Source organism: Desmodus rotundus, chromosome 11 (genome assembly GCF_022682495.2).
Source record: "Desmodus rotundus isolate HL8 chromosome 11, HLdesRot8A.1, whole genome shotgun sequence".
NCBI classification, from domain to species: Eukaryota; Metazoa; Chordata; class Mammalia; order Chiroptera; family Phyllostomidae; genus Desmodus; species Desmodus rotundus.
Genome location: NC_071397.1, coordinates 1,823,430 through 1,842,917, shown reverse-complemented (window position 1 = coordinate 1,842,917; position 19,488 = coordinate 1,823,430). Strand labels below are relative to the sequence as shown.

The 19,488-nt window shown below is 49.5% G+C and overlaps 1 protein-coding gene across 4 annotated transcripts; it reads left to right on the top strand.

Moving 5' to 3' along the window:
- The first annotated feature begins 35 nt into the window (after positions 1-35).
- On the top strand, positions 36-17,769 carry VPS52 (VPS52 subunit of GARP complex). Of its 4 annotated transcripts, XM_024557809.4 has the most exons (20): positions 41-366; positions 1,170-1,254; positions 1,404-1,456; positions 1,645-1,720; positions 1,910-1,977; positions 2,667-2,842; positions 3,194-3,344; positions 3,629-3,729; positions 3,828-3,960; positions 4,100-4,157; positions 4,490-4,623; positions 5,309-5,464; positions 5,946-6,064; positions 6,400-6,523; positions 6,801-6,896; positions 6,982-7,089; positions 7,309-7,374; positions 16,381-16,492; positions 16,729-16,847; positions 17,049-17,769. In XM_024557809.4, the coding sequence occupies exons 1-20, from the start codon at positions 295-297 to the stop codon at positions 17,193-17,195; spliced, it is 2,154 nt and encodes a 717-aa protein (XP_024413577.2). In that variant the 5' UTR covers positions 41-294; the 3' UTR covers positions 17,196-17,769. The 4 variants fall into 4 exon arrangements, with proteins under 4 accessions (XP_053769758.1, XP_045049031.1, XP_024413577.2 ...); XM_053913783.2 differs by lacking the exons at positions 16,381-16,492; positions 16,729-16,847; positions 17,049-17,769 and adding an exon at positions 16,043-16,256 and having other exon boundaries at positions 36-366; XM_045193096.3 differs by lacking the exons at positions 16,381-16,492; positions 16,729-16,847; positions 17,049-17,769 and adding an exon at positions 12,437-12,563 and having other exon boundaries at positions 37-366.
- Positions 17,770-19,488: the final 1,719 nt, after the last annotated feature.

Here is a 19,488-nt window from a genome sequence, read left to right as displayed (position 1 = left end):
AGTCCACGGGACGACTGAGAATCTGAGCTGCTGTGCCACAACTTCCGGCGCAGGCCGTGACGGCCCCTCCAGTTGTGGGTTGTGAGAGCAGCGAAGGCTCTGGGTGAGACTATGAGTAAGACCTGCAGTTCTCATTGTGCTTGGGCGAAGTGGTTGGACCTCAAAGCGAAAGCTGGAGTCGATTTAACGCAAACATCTGGGAACGATTTCGCGCAGTGCAGGACGCTCCACTCGTAGTTCCGTTCGCGGGAACGGACTCGCGCGACTGACAGCTGCCGGAAGTGAGGCTGCGCGATGGCGGTCGCTGCGCCGGAGCTGGTCCTGCGGCCCGGAGCCTCAGATATGGAGGAGGAGGAGGGTCCGTTGGTGAGAACGCAGGGCTCTTTCTTCTCCAGGATCTCGTTCGGTCGTCTTCGCGTCAGAAAAAGTTGGGCTGGGTTTACCTATCAGGGTGGGAGCTCGGCTGCTACAGACATACTCTTCCTAGCCCTCCCTGGGTTCGAACCTGAACTTGAGTAGGGACCAGACTGGTCGACTTAGGTTCCTGGGGCACAATTTCAATTAACCCTCAGATTTTGAGGCAGGATAGAGAAGCAGTGCCCTGTAAAGGTTAAGAACATTGCCTCTGGAGCCAGGTTGCCTGTGTTTTAATTCAGTTCTGCTGCTTACACGCTGTGTGTCCTTGGGCCAGTCCTCTGTGCCATCACTTACCATACCTGTAAGGTGAAGAAAATAATAAGATCTACCATATAGGTTGTTGGGTAGATGAATGAGTATATTTAAGATGGCACCTGCCATGTAAGTAAACACTTGTGTGTAAGCTGATGTTTCCAGAAAAACTGGAGCTTCCCAGAGGGATTGTGATAGAACACCTAAGTTAGCAGGAGTATTGGGGCTCCTAAATTCAACTGCATATTCTCCTCTGTCTTCTGCAACTCCTAGTTTTTCTCCTTCAGACACCTCCATTCTCTGTAGATTGCCTGGCTCCTTGTCCATCAGCCCTAAGTTGTAGATTGGGTACAATGTGAGACTCTTGGGATTTTTACTCAGTACCTATAGCTCCCCAGTAAATGTTCCTCCCTCCCCCTTGAAGAATTAGGGATTATCCCGTTATAGTTTGTTCTTCCTCTCTTTCCCTGTATCCTTTCTCATTAACTTATCCCTCCCAGGGGGATGGTCCTCGTCTTCAGGAGCCATTGCAACTTGGGGAGTTGGACATCACCTCTGATGAGTTTATCATGGATGAAGTGGATGGTAAGTGATGGCTTGGGGTGGGTACAGAGTGCCTATAATCTGAGAGGCCTGGAGCCTGGAAGTAATAAGGCAGGGATTGGTGTGCAGATGTTCAGTGTGGGGACAGGGAGCTATGGAACTTAACCCTTATAATAAACTTCTATTTCCAGTTCACATTCAGGCAAATCTGGAGGATGATTTAGTAAAGGAAGCTCTTAAAACGGTGAGGCTTTCCACCAGCCCCTCTCCCCTAAAACACATACCCTCTCCATAAAGAAAAAAAAAATAGGAAACAGTCTCATGCCCTTATTATGTCATCTTGGTGTCTTACCCTCTAGTCCTTCACTGATTCTGTTCCAGTGTCCCCTTACTGTGACTTTCTCCTGACCTGTCATGTTTATGTTCGCCCAGGGTGTGGATCTCCGTCACTATTCAAAGCAGGTAGAGCTGGAGCTGCAGCAGATTGAGCAGAAGTCCATTCGGGATTGTATCCTCCAGCAGAGGAGAAGGGTGGTGCTGTTAAGATTGGGGATTTTGTGGCACGTGGTACAGACAGCCTAGCTGGGGATGCCATCTTCTCTCTGAGGGTTCTGGCACCTCGGGGAGAAACGAGAGGTCCTGCAGGTCTGAGGACCTCCATCTTTGCAGTGACGTCCCTTGACTTTCTGTGGGTCAGATATCCAAGAGAGCGAGAACATAGCATCTCTGCACAACCAGATCACAGCCTGCGATGCTGTCCTCGAGGTTAGTAGTAAACGTGACATGTAGCCCCTAGAATAGCTTTGAACCAGTCCTGGCTGGATAGCTCAGTTGGTTAGAATGTAGTCCTGATACGCCAAGGTTGCGGGTTCAGTTCCTGGTCAGGACCCATACAGGAGCCAGCCAATGAATGCATAAATAAGTGGAACAACAAATTCACTTTTCTTACCCCACTCCTCCTCTCTAAAGTCAACCAATTAAAAAAATAGCCCTGGCTGGTGTGGCTCAGTGGATTGAGTGCTAGCCTGTGAACCAAAGGGCCACTGGTTCCATTCCCAGTCAGGGCACATGCGTGGGTTGCAGGCCAGGTCCCCAGTAGGATGTGTGCAAGAGGCAAACACACATTGATGTTTCCCTCTCTTCCTTTCCCTCTCTCTAAAGATAAATAAAATCTTTAAAAACAAAAAACAAACTTGAACCAGATCATGTTCTCTGGTATCATTCTTTAGGTCGCCGGTCTCAGGTGGGGACAGTTAGGGTCACTTGCAGTATAACCTTGGCAGCCTTTTTTGTTACTGCCATAACTAATGTTACTTGCCAGTGACTTTTGGGGTACCGCTTTCCTTGTCGCCTGCTACCCTCATGGGCTAATAGATGGTGGAGACTTCACCAGTGCACTTAGGTGGCCCGCTTGTCCCGTGGCCCTCCAACAACCTCTTCTGCCGTTTCCCCAGCGCATGGAGCAGATGTTGGGAGCTTTTCAGAGTGACCTCAGCTCCATCAGCTCTGAGATCCGGACGCTGCAGGAACAGTCAGGAGCCATGAACATTCGGCTTCGAAATCGCCAGGCAGTTCGGGGGAAGCTTGGGGAGCTTGTCGACGGTCTGGTAGTGCCCTCTGCTCTGGTCACGTGAGTTACTAGTTTGAAGGGTTACAGTGTCTATAGGAGGTGGATCAGCTGGGCTGACCAAACTACTTACCACACCGGTTTCCTGGCTCCAAGTTACCAAGCACCTTCCAGAAACTGATGGGTTGACAACTCTTTCTACCCTTAAGGCATGTGTTAGGCATCAAAGGTTAGGAATCATGCAGGGTCAGGTATATAGTGAGGAGGTCCAGGAACAGAAAGTTGTTCATAAATCCTCTCTATGATAGGGTGTAGGAAGGGAAGGGAGACAAGCTGGATGTAAGGGAGATGATCTGGAGTCTAGGGATGTCTGGGTCTCCCTCCTACCCAATCCCACCCCTCCCTGCTACCCAGGGCAATTCTGGAGGCGCCAGTGACAGAGCCCAGATTCCTGGAACAGCTGCAGGAACTGGATGCCAAGGCAGCTGCAGTCCGAGAGCAGGAGGCTAGAGGTACAGCGGCCTGTGCGGATGTCAGAGGTGTGCTCGACCGACTCCGGGTCAAGGTGAGGGGTGGGGTGATACCCCAGAGACTTAGAACCAGCATCCTCAACACCTTCACCCTTGATTTCCCTGGCAGAGCTCACTGTAGCCTGTCCCCGAGAACTTTACCCCGCCTTACCCTGCAGAACCCAGGTTCACATCTCTAGGTTCCCCTGAGAGTCTGAAAAGACACTGGAGAGGTATTCTGCACACTTCCTCCCCCATTTGACATGGTCACTTCCCCCAGCGCCCCTCAGCAGCAAGCAGGCGGCAGCTTCATGCCCTGTGTTTGGCCCTCCGTGTCTAGGCAGTGACGAAGATCCGCGAGTTCATCCTTCAGAAGATTTATTCCTTCAGAAAACCGATGACCAACTATCAGATCCCCCAGACGGCCCTGCTGAAGTACAGGTCTCCACGGGGGGGTGGCCTCTGAGCTTTGAGCAGCCAAGTGTGGTGTCTGGCTTCCTGGGCAAGTGGGGAGACTGACTGGCCTCTGGCCCCTCCAGGTTCTTCTATCAGTTCCTGCTGGGCAATGAAAGAGCGACAGCGAAGGAGATCCGGGATGAGTATGTGGAGACACTGAGCAAGATCTACCTGTCTTATTACCGCTCCTACCTGGGGCGGCTAATGAAGGTGCAGGTGAGGTCGCGGAGGGAGAGGCGTTCCTGGGCACCTGGGCTGGGAGGAAGGGCCACCGCTGGGCCAAGGGGACACTGTAAGAAAAAAAACTTTTTGGTGCTGTGGGAAGAGAGATTTACCTCTTTTCCTTTTTCTCTAGTATGAGGAAGTTGCTGAGAAGGATGATCTAATGGGAGTGGAAGATACAGCAAAGAAAGATATCCTACAGCCGAGGAACCCTCACGCTGGGCCTGGAGAGCAAGGGAGCTTCTGGCTCCAGCTTCCAAGGCTTCTTACCTTTTCCTCTGGGACCAAAACCTTTGAGAATGTGATGAAGGCTATGGCCGTCCTTTCCAGAAAAAAAGCATTTTAGTACTTAGTTTTGCATATGATGTTGGGGTATAGAGGTTTCCTGAAGCCCATTCACAGATGTCAGGTGAATTCTGGGAAGGAGGGGCATCTAGGCTACGTCCAGCTGCTGGAGACCCTGGAGTCTGAGTCTGGTCTATCACAGCTGTGATCTTACTGTTTTCCCTGACTCACCCTTCACGATTCTTTTCGAAGCCGTCACTTCGAAGCAGAAACACCATCTTCACCCTGGGGACCCGTGGCTCTGTCATCTCCCCCACTGAGCTGGAGGCCCCCATCCTGGTACCCCACACTGCCCAGCGGGGAGAACAGAGGGTAAGAGGGAAAACAAGCTTCAGTCATGAGCCAGATGCTGAGATGGGTGGGCTGGGGGTTTGTGGGAAGGTCAGAGTTTCCTGCAGGACTTAAGGGCATGTGGGGGGAGAGACTCACTGAGGGGAGTGACGTGTCCTGAGGCAGGTGTGGAGGTAATTGCAAGAGTAGCCAGCAGGTGGGGGTAGGCTGTTTCCTTGTACCCCTTTTCCCCCTTCAGAACCCACCCATTCAGGATGCTCTTTCTCTCTTTGTTTCTCCCTCCCTCCCTCCCTCCCTCCTCTCCCTCCTTTTCTTTCTTTCAAGATTTTTATTTATTGTTAAAAAATTCTCTTCCAAGGACATGTTTATTGATTTTAGAGAGGGAAAGAGAAACATCCATGTGAGAGAGAAACATCAATCAGTTGCCTCCCCTATATGCCCCATCTGGGGATGGAACCGGCAACCTAGGTACATGCCCTGACTGGGGCTAGAATCCACCACCGTTTGGTGTACGGGACAATGCTCCAACCAACTGAGCCACCCAGGTAGGGCCAGGATGCTGTTTCAAAGTAACCCAGGCTTGGGTTAGATGGGAAGGCTCTCCTGAACTCTGTATACCCTGGTTGGTTGGTTTCCCAGCCATATCTATGGGGAATCAGTGTTGGGATTCATTCTTCTCTGTCTCTTCTTTACCCTCCCACCCTAGTATCCATTTGAGGCCCTCTTTCGCAGCCAGCACTATGCCCTCCTAGACAATTCCTGCCGGGAATATCTGTTCATCTGTGAATTCTTTGTTGTGTCTGGCCCGGCTGCGCATGACCTCTTCCACGCTGTCATGGGCCGCACGCTCAGCATGACCCTGGTAAGACCCCTGGCTCTTGTGCTCTTAGACCCCGTGTCCTCAGTCCTCACTGACACCATAGGCGCCTCGTAGCTCTGGTGGTACCGAAACCAGGACCCTTTGCTCTAGAACGTCTAAGCCTGTGTCTGCGGTGTGACTCCCCACTAAACCCTCAACGCTCAGGTCCCCAAGACTCCGCCTTACTGCTGATCCACACCCAGGCAATAGCACCTGAAAACTGAGGGGCCCTAAACCTTGGTGCTCAGCCCTGAATTCCATACTGGGCTTGTGATCATAGAGGCTGGTGAACAAGGCAGCAGGACCACCCGAGTTGTCAGTGGTCAGAGAAGGAGGCAGCATTTCCCTTTTAGACATCTCTCCCCTTCCTCCCGCCCTTCTCCCAGTGCCACATTCCCCAGAGGAGCAAAAGCATTTGTCTTTAGCCACTGGAAAGGACAAAATAACATTCTCTTTCAATCGTCTACCTGTTCCTAAATCACAGAAGCACCTGGAGTCCTATCTCGCTGACTGCTATGACGCCATTGCCGTGTTTCTCTGTATCCACATTGTCCTCCGATTCCGCAACATTGCAGCCAAGAGGGATGTTCCCGCCCTGGACAGGTCACTGAGTTCTGGCCCTTGAAGCCCTGTTGGCCTTGAATTCTTGGTCATACATGACCCTGCCCTGACCCTTAGGCTCCTACTGAGTTGATACCATTGACGCTATTCCCATTCACCTGCCAGGAGGCAGCATGCCTGGTCTGACTCATGTTTCACATCCAGTCCTACCAGCACCAGTCACCAACTGTTAACCTGAAGGCTGCCCCAGAATTAGATGGGTTTCCCACACATGCCTCCTCACATAAACACCACCCCTCCCCCCCCCCCCCACCCCACTGCCATCCTTGACTTGACATTCCTGGCCAGCTGATTATTGATTCTGGTTAAGCCCACAGGTACTGGGAACAGGTGCTTGCCTTGCTGTGGCCACGGTTCGAGCTGATCCTGGAGATGAATGTCCAGAGTGTGCGAAGCACTGACCCTCAGCGCCTCGGGGGCCTGGATACTCGGCCCCACTATGTGAGGGAGGGCAGGGGTAACGGGTTCCTGAAGGGTAGGGCTCCGAGCTTCGGGGGTGGGGGGGGGGTTGTCTACGTGGTTATGTTGGGCCCAGCAGGATGTTCAGCCGCATGGTGTGAGGGGCAATCCAGGCACGAGGGAACACTCAGCGTGGTTGGGTGTCCTTGGTAGGATCGGAGACAGGAGTCACACAGGTTGGTGGCCCGGCTCCAGGAGCTGGGAAGCTGTGTCGGCTGAGTCAAAGGCCTGGTGTGATTTCCCCCACCTTCTCTCCCAGATCACACGCCGGTACGCAGAGTTCTCCTCCGCTCTCGTCAGCATTAATCAGACAGTTCCCAGTGAGCGGGCAATGCAGCTGCTCGGGCAGCTCCAGGTGAGGGCAGCCCCAGCACAGCCGCGGGGTGCAAGAGGGGCCATGTCTCTCCACCTTCTCCTGTCACTGCCCTTGGCTTCTCCAGGTGGAAGTGGAGAATTTTGTCCTCCGAGTGGCAGCTGAGTTCTCCTCGAGAAAGGAACAGCTTGTGTTTCTGATCAACAACTACGACATGATGTTGGGTGTGCTCATGGTAACAGACGCTCCTCCTTTCCTTTTTCGCTGCCCCAGGAATTTGGGTTCCCCCACTGTTGTGCTAGCTCTGGGGGCAGGTTTATGTCGGTCTTGTTCAGACGTGTACTCTGGCGTCTGGTACATCGTCTGGCTAAGATGGTAAATGTGGAAGGAAGGGGATGGCCTGCAGGGAGGGCTGCTCCTCCCCAAACTCGAGATCCCCCTTCGGCTCCCCTAGGAGCGGGCCGCGGACGACAGCAAAGAGGTTGAGAGTTTCCAGCAGCTGCTCAGTGCTCGGACACAGGTAGGGTGTGCGGAGAAGGGAGGGCAAGTCCTGTGTACTGTTTCCTCTGTGTGTGTGGCAGTTAGTGGACTCCCTCTGCACAGAATTGGAATTATAACTCTTGGTTCACAACATGCTGTCATTACTGGTCTATTTTATTTTCTGTATTTTTGTATTGTTTACCTTTTATATTTATTTATTTTTAATTAGTGGAAAGTTTTATTTTTTTACATTTCATTGATTATGCTATTACAGTTGTTCCAATACTTCCTCCTTTGCCCCCCCCTCTACCTGGTACCCCACATTCCCTCCAGTAGTCCCCCTCCTTGGGGGGGGGGTGCTATATGTACTCATGTCCATGGGTCATACATATAAGTTCTTCGGCTTCTACATTTCCCATACTGTTCTTAACCTCCCCCTGTCTATTCTATACCTGTCCATTTGTACTTCTTAATCCCGGCACCTTTTCCCCCACTCTTCCCCTTCCTGCTCCCAGCTGATAACCCGCCAAATGATCTCCACATCTGTGAGTCTGTTTCTGTTCTGCTTGTTTGGTTAGTTCTTTTTTTTTAGATTCAGTTGTTGGTAGTTGTGACTTTATTGCCATTTTAAATGAATGTGCATAGTTTTGATCTTCTTTTCATAGATAATAAGTTCCTTTAATATTTCACATAATAATGACTTGGTGATGATGGACTCCTTTAGCTTTACCTTGTCTGGGAAGCACTTTATCTGCCCTTCCATTCTAAATGGAAGCTTTGCTGGATGGAGTCATCTAGGTTGTAGGTCCTTCCTTTTCATCACTTAGAATACTTATTGCCAATCTCTCCTAGCCTGCAAAGTTTCTTTTGAGAAATCAGCTAATAGTCTTATGGGAACTAGTTTGTAGGTAACTTACTTGCTTTTCTCTTGCTGCTTTTAAGATTCTCTCTTTATCTCTAACATTTGGCATTTTGATTATGACGTGTCTTGGTGTGGTCCTCTTTGGGTCCAACTTGTTTGGGACTGTCTGTGCTCCCTAGACTTAAATGTCTATTTCCTTCAACAAATTAGGGAAGTTTTCTGTCATTATTTTTTCAAATAAGTTTGCAGTTTCTTTGTGTTTCTCTTCTCATGGCCCTCCTGTGATTCAAATGTTGGTACCTTTGAAGTTGTCCCAGGGGCTCCTTAGCCCATCCTCATTTTCTTTATTTTTACTTCTTGCTCTTCTGACTGATTTTTTTTCTTCCTTATGTTCCAAATCATTGATTTGATTCTCGGCTTCATCTACTCCACTGTTGATTCCCTATAAATTTTCCTTTGTTTCACTCAGTGTTACCTTTGTTTCTTCCTGGGTCTTTTTTATGCTGTTGAAGTACCCAGTGAGTCCTTGAGCATTTGAATAACCCGTGTTTTAAACTCTGCATCTGATAGATTGCTTATCTCCATTGCATTTAGCTCTTTTTCTGGAGTTTTGTTCTGTTCATTCATTTGGGCCATAGTTCTTTGTCTCCTCAATTCGGAAGCCTCCCTGTGTTTGTTTCTGTGTATTAAGTAGAGCTGCTTTGACTCCTTGTGAAAGGCCCCTGTAAATTGTGTGGGGTGGAGCCTTCAGTAATTGCCGGGTGGGGTGGGCTGGGGCAATCTGCTTTCCTGACCACTTTGTGGCTCTGTGTGGGGGGAGGTCTCAGAGAGGGGACAATGTTGCCACCCGGCTTCTGCAGCTTTGCCCAGCACTCACCCTGTTTTCATTCACTTCACCCACTTTCCATATGCAACTGGCACCCTTCCAGCTGTTGCCCAGGTGGTGAATCCCAGAGTGGGTGGGTTTGCATAGGTTCTAAGTCTATGTGGGCCCTTTAAACAAACTCTCCTGAAAATCTGGCAGTTTCTTCCCCAGTCCCCACTGGTTTTTGTTTTTGTTTTTTAAAACATTTTATCTATTTATGTCGAGAGAGGAGGGAAGGGTGGGAGAAAGAGGGAAACATCAATGTGTGGTTGCCTCCCATGTGCCCCCCACTGGGGACCTGGCCTACAACACAGGCATGTGCCCTGAATGGGAATCGAACCTGTGACTCTGTTTTGCAGGCCAGCACTCAATCCACTGAGCCACACCAGCCAGGACCCCCACTGGTTTTTACAGCCAGAAGTTATGGGGATTTATCCTCCTAGTGCTGGAACCCTGGGCTGTGCAGTCTGACATAGGGCTGGGATCGCTTGCTCCTAAGGTAGCCCTCCCCATTTTTACCCACCACACATGAATGTGGACCGCCCATTCAGCCACCACTGCCTCTGGGTACCACACCATGTCTCTGCGCCTTTCTTCCTGTCTTTGCAACTCTACCCCTCTCACTCATACGGATGAATGTGCCTTCTTTAAATCCTTGGTTGTTGGACTTCCACACAGCTTGATTTTCTGATGATTCTGATGGTTATATGTTTTGAGAAATAGTTGTAATTCTCTGTGGTTGTGCGAGGAGGCGAAGCCTGTCTTCCTATACCTCCATCTTGACTGGTAGTCCTCACGCTCTTGCTTTTAAAAATACAGCTTATAATTAAGCCCTGGCCCAGGTAGCTCGGCTGATTAGAGCACTGTCCCAATACGCCAAGGTTGCAGGTTCAATCCTTGGTCAGGGGACACAAAAAACTTAACCAAGGAATGCATAAATAAGTGGAACAACAAATCGATGTTTCTCTTTCTCTCTCTCTCTCCCTGCTCCCTAAAATTAATTTAAAAAGAGAAAGAAAGAAATCCTTTTTTATTCCAAGGTCAGAAAAATATTATACTAAATTTTCTTCTTTATATTGTAGAATTTGCTTTTACTTTTAACTCCTAAATTTACCTAGAATTGATTTTTGTGTGTGATGTGAGGTAGGAATCTAGTTTTTTCTATATGGATAATGATTAGGTTGAAACCATTTATAGAAGACTTTCCCTACTTGCTCTGCAGTGCCCCCTTCGTCACATAGCAGAATTCCACAAAGGTGTGTGTCTTGCCTTTATTTTATCCCATTGATCAACTTGTCTACCCTGCAAAATAGTTTTAATTATACTTTATACATATAAAGTATAATAATTCTCCTACTTTTTCATCAGTATCTTATTGGCATTTTAAAAATTATTTCATTTTTTAAAGATTTTATTTATTTATTTGTAGACAGAAGGGGAGGGAGGGAGAGAGGGAGAGAAACATACATGTGTGGTTGCCTCTTGCATGCCCCTTACTGGGGACCTGGCCTGCAACTCAGGCATGTGCCCTGACTGGGAATCGAACTGGCAACCCTTTGGTTTGCAGATGGGCGCTCAATCAATTGAGCCACACCAACCAGGCCTGGCATTTTTTTTCAACCCCTCACCTGAAGATATGTTTATTGATTTTAGAGAGAGAGGAAGGGAGAGAGAAAGACAGAGAGAGGAACAACTATGTGGGAGAGAAATATTGATCGGTTGCCTCCTCCTATACACAGACTAGGAATTAAACCCACAACCTAGATATGTGCCCTGACCAGGAATTGAACCTGCTGCCTTTTGGTGTGTGGGACGAAGCTCCAACCAACCGAGTCACCTGGCCAGGGCTGTGTGTGTTTTTATTGGCTGGATAATCATAGTACTTAAATACTTGCCTAAGGCTGTAAGAAGTCAAATAAGTACATCCCAAGAAAGGCAGGAAGAAAGGAATTATACTCATTATTAAATTCAGAAGGCTAAATGCGGGGACACACTATGGGTGGAGGCGGTGGGAAGAGGGCTCGTTGCCCGCCCTCTGACACTTGCCCAAGGTGATGAGACAGCTGGATGTGATCTGGGCTCCTTTCTGGCTCTGGTGCTGTAGGCTGGGGAGAACAGCTTGGGGTTCAGACCCCATTTCTCAGGGGGAGCTCCCTGGCTGCTGAAATATCCCTCCAGAACTTCAGCTGCCCCCTGTGGGAGCCCAGCCGGCCCGCTCACACATCTGCACTGGCTATGTGGCGAAGTGGTTTCTTCCGTCTGTCTGTGGTTATAAGGCTTCTCTCCAGCGAGTGTTCAGCTGGTTTTTCAGGATGATTTCTCTACAGTTCTGTTCTAATTCTAGATTGATCCTGGGAGGAGTTTACTGTAGCTTCCACTTAGTCCTCCGCCAGCTTGGGAACATAGATTACCTTGCATATTTAGCTTAACATGTAAACTTAACATTTAACCCCTCTCTCAAGCAAAACTTGAGCTCTGAAACATTTCAAATGTTTTAATCCTCCAGTCACTCCTCCTTCTTCTGTCTTCCATGCTAATTATTGACCAGCATTTTATTTCTGTCCTACTTTTCGTTGTTGCCATTGTATAGTGATATAATTTATTTGGATTTCCATGAGTTTTTCCCAGTTAATTTCCTCACCATTCCTTTTTAAAATTCAGGTGATCTTTTGGGGATCCTTTTCCTTCTTTCTAAAGCTACTTTTGAAGAAATTCCTTTGTGAAAGTTTATTGGTAAATCCCATTTTTATTTTCCTACAGATGTTGTTATTTCTTTTTTGTTAGGAAAAGATAGTTTTGCTGACTTACTGTCAAATTCTAAGTTAACAGTTGTTTTTTCTCAAAATTTAGAGGATAATTTTTCACTGTTAGCTTAAAGTTTTACTCTGGAGAAGTCTGCTGTTTTAATGTTCCTTTGAAGGCAGTCTGTTCGGTCACTATGAAGTTTACAACAATGTCTAGATGTGGGTTTCTCTTTATTTATTTTTTGTTATCTTGTGTTTCTTGGGTCTTTTATCTTTTTCATTAATTTGGGAAAATTCACAGCCAGTATCTTCTTCTTCTTCTTTTTTTTAAAGATTTTATTTATTTTAAGAGAGAGGGTGAGGGAGAGAGAAGGAGAGGGAGAGAAACATCAATGTGTGGTTGCTCCTCACGTGTCCCCCACTGGGGACCCGGCCTACAACCCAGGCATGTGCCCTGACTGGGAATCGAACCAGCGACCCTTTGGTTCCCAGGTTGGCACTCAATCCACTGAGCCACACCAGTCAGGGCTCAGTATCTTTTTAAACATTGCTTTTACTCCATTCTTCTTCTCTCCTTCTGGAATATGATTAGTTGTGGGTTAAACTGTCCCATTCTGTTCTCTCTTTTTAGTAAAATAAGCATGTAATTAGATGACAAGGAAAACCACTGTCCTCACCTGCCCAGTCAGGTGACCCAAGGAATGTCAGCTCTGCCTTCAGAAGTGTAATTTTCACTAAAGAACCTATACGCATGACCCACGGATATGAACAGTGGTGTGGGATTGCCTGAGGGACTGGGGGGTATTGGGTGGCGGGGGACAAAGAGGGAAAAATTGGGACAATTGTAATGGCATAATCAATAAAATATAATTAAAGAATCTGAAAAAAAAAAAAAGAAGTGTAATTCTCTAGACCCCCTGAGCTCACAAAATGCACTTACAAACTAATGGACTCTGTTGAGAGCAGCTGAGGCACCGTGGAATTTGTCAGGGTGGGGAGCCAGCTGTCGCCTGTCTCCTAGTCTTTTTCGGTGGGCTTCTGCCTCATACCGTGTGGGACGGATTGCTAGCCAAAACCCGGTGTGCACTGTTTCCTTCTGGTCACCCCTCCCCTGTGAGAATATATGCTCTCTTTTGCTGGACAGAGAGCATAAAGAAAATTTAGATCAAGTCTAGATCAGTGCTGTCCAATAGAAATCTAATGCATGCCACACTGTGAGCCACTGAAGTAATTTAAAATTCTTTAGCAGCTACATTTTAAAAATTTAAAAAGGTGAATGAATTTAATAATATATTTTATTTAAACCACTATATGCAAAATATTATCATTTCAAAATATAATCAACAAAAGTTAGTAATTATTTATTTAAAAAATTTTCTGCCCTGGCTGGTGTGGCTCAGTGGATTGAGCGCCGGCCTGCAAACCAAAGGGTCACTGGTTCGATCCCCAGTTAGGGCACATGCCTGGATTGCGGGCCCAGTCCCCAGTAGGGAGTGTGTGAGAGGCAACAACACATTGATGTTTCTCTCCTTTTTCTCCTTTCCTTCCCCTCTCTCTAAAGAAAATAAATAATGTTTAAAAATAAAATAAAAAGTTTTCTCATGTGAAGTTTCTAAAGTCTGGTGTGTTATTTCATGCTCCCAGCACATACCAGTATGACTAGCCATGTTGCAAGATCACCTATGTGACTTACGGTGCTGTGTTAGGGCAGGTCATCTGCGTTAGCTGAACTTCCTTTTGCATTCTACTCCCTGTCCCCCACCGTTACGTTATTAAGAATGTAACAGGCCTGCGCTCAATGCACGGAGCTACACCAGCCAGTGGTGTGTCTATTTTCTTCACCAGATTTCCCATTGTTATTTTTTCACATAGGTCTTCAATCCATGTCTCTCTTCTCCTTCTGGAGCCCCGATTCTGCGGATGTTGGTGTGCTCGAAGTTGTTTCAGAGGCTCCTTGTACTGTCCTCGTCGTTTTGAGTTCTTTCTTTATGCTGTTCTGATTGGGAGTCTTCTGCTTCCTTATCTTCCAGATCTCTGATTTGATCCTCTGCTTCACCCACTCCACTGTTGATCCCTGTAGTGTAGTCTTCATTTCAGTTAATGTATTCTTTATTTCTGACTGGTTCTTTTTATGGGCTCTATCTCCATTTTTATGTTTCCTATCTTTTTGTCGAAGTTCTACTGAGTTCATCTGCTCTTCCCCCAAGTTCATTGAGCATCCTTATCACCAGTGTTTTGAACCCTGCATCTGACAGATTGCTTGCCTCCATTTTGTTTAGTTCTTTTTTCTGAGCTTTGTTCTGTTCTTTCATTTGGGACATGTTTCTTTGTCTCCCCATTTTGGCTGCTTCCCTGTGTTTGTTTGTATGTATTACCAAGAGCCGCCACGTCTCCTGGACTTGGTAGAGTGGCCTCATGCAGTAGGTGTTCTGTGGAGTCCAGTGGCACAGCCTCCCTGGTCATCAGGTTGGGCACTCCAGGTGTGCCTTCCGTGTTGGCGTGTACACCCTCCTGTTGTAGTTGAGCCTTGATTGCTATTGGCACTCAGTGGGTGGCATTTACACTCCGTCTGATCAACTGTGAGAACAGGCTGCGACCTCTGTGGAGGATCTGCTGTACAGGGGCTGACCCCACAGAGACAGACTTACTTCAGCCGGGCTCTCTGTGCCCACTAAGTCTGGTGCCCTTGAACGTGCCCCTTGTAGAGGTAGTTGGGTGTGGTGCTTTGATGTGGTCTGAAGCTGTCCGGGTACAGCAGCCCTGGGGACCCCCGGGAGGTGCAGGCCAAGGTGCGCCGCCTCCTGGGCCCTGCCCACGGCCACGCGGCACAAGCTACACAGTGATGTGCAGACACTGGTGCTGGGCTTGGCGGAGCCCGGGAGAGGCCGTGCTGCGAACCGGTGTGCACTGCCTCTAGTGCCAGGCCTGGGGCCGCTTAGTGAGAGGGGTGCGGGGCACACCTAGGTCAGATGCTGCTAGTTCGAGGGATTTTAGGAAAGTCTAAGGCTTGATCCAAAACAGGTCATTTGTTTGGAAAAGCCACTGGAAGTAGCGGTGTGGGCCCATCAGTTGCGTGGGGTGTGGAGGGCAGTTCTCAGGGAATCACCAGAGCAACGGAACAGTGTCAGCCAGGTTGATGGAGACTCAGATTGTGGCCCTTTTGGGGGAGGGCTCGGGACAGCAGCAAAGCTCCCTGTCAGCACTTCTGTCTGGGAGAAAGCTGCCCCTCTATGTTTTGCCCAGATTTCAGACTACTCAGTTCTTCTCCCTATGTCCCTGGTGCTTCATTGCTGGAACTCACAGCAAGTAAGTCCTTGTGCAGGCCCTTCAAGAGGAACTGCTTGGGGCTCTGGAAGTTCCCCGTCTCACTCAACCACAATCCCTGCTGGTTTTTATAGCGAGAAGTTATGGAGACTTGTCTTCCTGGCTCTGGGACCCTGGGCTGGGGGGCCCCTTGTTCCCCAGGGGGAACCTCTGCAGCTGACATACACCTCCTGATGCACATCTCACTCCTGGGGGTGGGACGAGCCCGTTGTGTGTCTCCACCCCTCACACCATTCTCCTTGGGGCTTCTTTATATCCTTTACAGAAGCCGTAGAGCTTCTGGTCAGCCAGATTTCAGGCAGTTCGGAATGATGGTTGTTCTAGTTTGTAATAATAGTTTAGTTATAATTCTAGTTTAGTTATAATTCTGACGTGGTTGTGGGAGGATTCGAGTGACTGCATTTACCTATGCCACCATCTTAACTAGAACCCCTAAAACAAATTATTTAAAAAAATAATTTCTAAACAATTCCATGTCGTTTGAGCTCTCTTCATTCCTTATCTTGGTAACTGGTCATCTTTGTGTCTGTATCTTTTTTTTATCTTAAGGTTTTCTCTTGTTAGGTCACATTTTTAAAAATATTTTTTAAAATTAATTTTAGAGGAAGGGGGAAGAGAGAAACAGAAACATCACTTTAGTGTTCCACTTATTTATGTATTCACTGGTTACTTCTTATTTATTTATTTATTTATTTATTTATTTATTTATTGAGAGTGGGAGGGAGAAAAAGAGGGAGAGAAACGTCATGTGTGGTTGCCTCTTGTACGCCCCCCTACTGGGGACCTGGCCTGTAACCCAGGCATGTGCCCTGACTGGAAATTGAACCGGCGACCCTTTGATTCACAGGCTGGCACTCAATCCATTGAGCCACAGCATTCAGGGCTGGTTGTTTCTATTATGTGCTCTGACCAGGTATCCAATCCACAACCATGGTGTGTTGCTTTAACCAACTCAACTAGTTGGCCAGAGCCTGTGCCTGCATCTTTAACGTCTTCCAACGTTTCATAAAGAATGTACAACTGCCTGGCTAGGTAGCCCAGTTGCTTAGAGCATCTTTGCAGTACAGGATTGGGAGCCTTGAAGATTTCCCCTACCTCTTGTGTGACCCGCAGTTTCTTAAGGTACATGACCTTTGCAGGGCTTAGCTGTTCTGCTGTGGGCGTGTTCTAAGGACGTCATCCGTCATGATACCAGAATTGGAAAAATCTGCTGGCACCAGGACACTCAACTGTGTGTGTGTGTTTCTCCAGGAATTCATTGAAGAGTTGCTGTCTCCCCCTTTTGGGGGTCTGGTGGCCTTTGTGAAGGAGGCGGAGGCTTTGATTGAGCGTGGACAGGCTGAGCGACTTCGAGGGGAGGAAGGTACGAGAATGGTGTGGTTGTAATGGGGTCTGTGGTGAGATGATCGGAAAAGAAAAATGAGAGAATGTGGGTTACACGGGGAGTGGGCAGGGCCAGGAGGAAGGGATTGGGAGAACACCAGAAAAGATGGGTTGGATGGTGAGGATGGCTGCACCTTGGGGAGGACTTCGTGGGGTCAAAGATCGTTCATTTAGCCTCGTCCCTGTCTGACACTGTCTCTTTCCTCCTGCCATCAGCCCGGGTTACTCAGCTGATCCGTGGCTTTGGTAGTTCCTGGAAATCATCGGTGGAGTCTCTGAGTCAAGATGTAATGCGGAGTTTCACCAACTTCAGAAACGGAACTAGTATCATCCAGGTGACCTGCAACGCCCGGCCCCGACGCCCGCCCTGCCCCCATCACTCATTTATCCCCCTTCCCTGGGCTCAGCATCCAAGGGACCCTTGATCTTCACCTCCCAGCTGTGCCCAAAGTTCGGGATACTCCCTGACCTGATTCTTAATCACCCTCCTTAGCACTACCCCACAGCCTCACCCCTCCTTGACTTTCTCTGACCAGGGAGCACTGACCCAGCTGATCCAGCTTTATCATCGTTTCCACCGGGTGCTGTCTCAGCCCCAGCTCCGAGCTCTCCCTGCCCGCGCCGAGCTCATCAACATTCACCACCTCATGGTGGAGCTCAAGAAGCACAAGCCCAACTTCTGACGTGCCGGACCCTGGGATTCGCCAGCCCTCTCCACGGACCCCTGTACCCCACCCCACACCCTTCTTCACCTGGCGTGCCCCTCCAGTTCTCCCCTTGCCTCCCTGGTCTGTGACCCCTCACCCTGCCTTCGTCCCAGGACCCTGCCTCATCAGAGTCGGCTGGATCCCTTTAGCTCTCTGAATCTCCCAGTGTCTTCAGGGTGCCCAGGACCGCCTTTCCCTGGGCTTCCAGAGTGACATTAATCATTCTCCAGTTTTGTCTTTTGTCACTCCTCTACTCCTTCCCCCTAAAAAACCTCAAAACACCAAGGCTCGCAGTCTCCGGCTCACTCAGCTCTTGTCAGCACACCCTTCGGTGTGAAGCCTCAACTCTTGGAATTAATTGCTGGGACGGGGAGACTGCCTCCAAGTCACTGATTTATCTTTCTTTTTTCCCCTGTGCAAAGTGATTTCTGTTCTGTAGCTTTTTGACCTAACGTCTCAGCAACTTGAACACTAACCAGTTCCCCTCCTGGCTTGAGAGAGACTCCAAGGTCAGTCTGCAGAGAACAATAAATATTAATATGACACAACACTCCTCCCATTTTCTTTCTCCTTCCTCCTGGGACCTGCAATTAGCCCCATTTCTGCTCCAGGGTCACCTCCATCTCCAAATACATGCTGGGCTTACATCCCTTCTGGTGGGTCTTGAAAAGTAGGAACATCTCTAGCTGCTTTAGGCCAAAGTGACTGCGTTGGTTTTAGGGTGGAGGTTGTTTCATGAGTAACCTACCTGATGGAAGAAGGTGGCCCCCGGTTAAAATGGCGGATGCAAGGGCTGGGTACACGGCTGTGCAGCGTCGGGCACTGTTCCAAGGGCTGCCTTGGGCCCCCCACACCGGCTTTCCTTGGATCCCATGCCTTTGATCTGACTGCGTGTGCCGCTCCTTCAGCATCAGCTCCCTACCTGCTCGCGTTGTGACTGTCCCAGCCCCTTGCAGAGGGCTTGTAGCACCCACGGCGGTTGGGGCAGGAGTAAGCCAGTTGCAGGGTGTCCCTCTCATCCACTTCTGTGTTTGACTTAAGTCTTCCTGCTGCCTCCGCCTATACACTTCATCCGAACTTAGACTCGACTGGAGAGACACGGGTGCCTGTAGTCCTACGAGTAAGACGTGGGCAGTCGGGCGACAATCTGGTAATTTGGCGATGTTTCCTTTGATAACCATGGCCCTGCGTCCTAGTCACTCCATCCCAGGTCTTGGAGAACCGTGGAAGGAAGGCGGTTTCCACTCTCCGCGTATGCCCTCCGGGTGCGGGCCCAGCCGGCCCGGGCTGGCAAAGAAGGTGTCCTCAGGGGCGCCGCACGCGGTCGGACCGGTGGGTGCTCGAGTGTCCCGCGCAGGGCAGTGGCGCGAAGACCCGCTAGTTCCTTGGCTGGGCTCCAGCGGTCGCGGCTGGCGGCCTCGGGGAGGGGGCGAGCTGGAGGGTCTCCGTCTCGCTCTGGCTTTTCCTTGGGTTCCACCCCCATCCCCGAGAGCAGCGCTCCTGCTACTGAGGTTTGGCCACGCCTCTGAGCGTCTGGGCCCGCACCGCGTAGTGCGGGGGAGGGGGAGGTGCTGTCGGCGACTGAGAGGGGCTTGGGATTGGCCCAGACGCCTCGGGCGGAACCCAGGCAGCAACCTTAACTGACCCCACCTGGCTCCACCCCTGCCTTCCGCCTCCCGCCTCCTACCTATCGTCTCCGCTTTCCTCTGCCCGACTCTCTGCCCCTGGCCTGCCCCGCTGTAGGCGGCGGTATGCTGGGCTCCCAGAGGCCGAAAGCTCCTCCCGGTCGGCGGCCCCAGCAATCCTCTGTTTCGCCACATCCTTTCCTGCTTCTCGTTACTTACCCATCAATACCCATACCCCACGTCTAGGTTTCCACCTGGGGGGATCCAGTTGTTCTCATGTTTGACCTGACTCCAGCCTCAGCGTGAGGAGAACAGGGGAGGCGCAGGCTGCTTTGACAAAGAGCGGGCTCGCAGAGAAAGGGTCACCGATACATTGCGAGGGAGACTGTCCCTCCCCCGCCCTCTCACTGGCGACTTCACTGGCAGTCGACTAATGCTCCAGTGGAAGAAGGCCCGTGCAGGCAGGCACCTTGGAGTTTCGCAGTTTCTGACCTTCCATTCTATCCAACCCCGAACCCAAATATTCAGACTTGGCTGATAAACAAGGTTTTTTGCAGGCCACAGAGGAGCAGTGCTAGCGTGTGAGGAGGCTTGTGATTCTGGAACCCGGAGGCATTCAAATTACACTGGAGCACACAGTTTTC

Coding starts and splice junctions, on each gene's coding strand:
- VPS52 (XM_024557809.4), top strand. CDS start 295: ATGGCGGTCGCTGCGCCGGAGCTGGTCCTGCGGCCCGGAGCCTCAGAT. Junction 2,843..3,193: donor GTGCCCTCTGCTCTGGTCAC/GTGAGTTACTAG, acceptor CCTGCTACCCAG/GGCAATTCTGGAGGCGCCAG. Junction 6,524..6,800: donor TGGATACTCGGCCCCACTAT/GTGAGGGAGGGC, acceptor CTTCTCTCCCAG/ATCACACGCCGGTACGCAGA.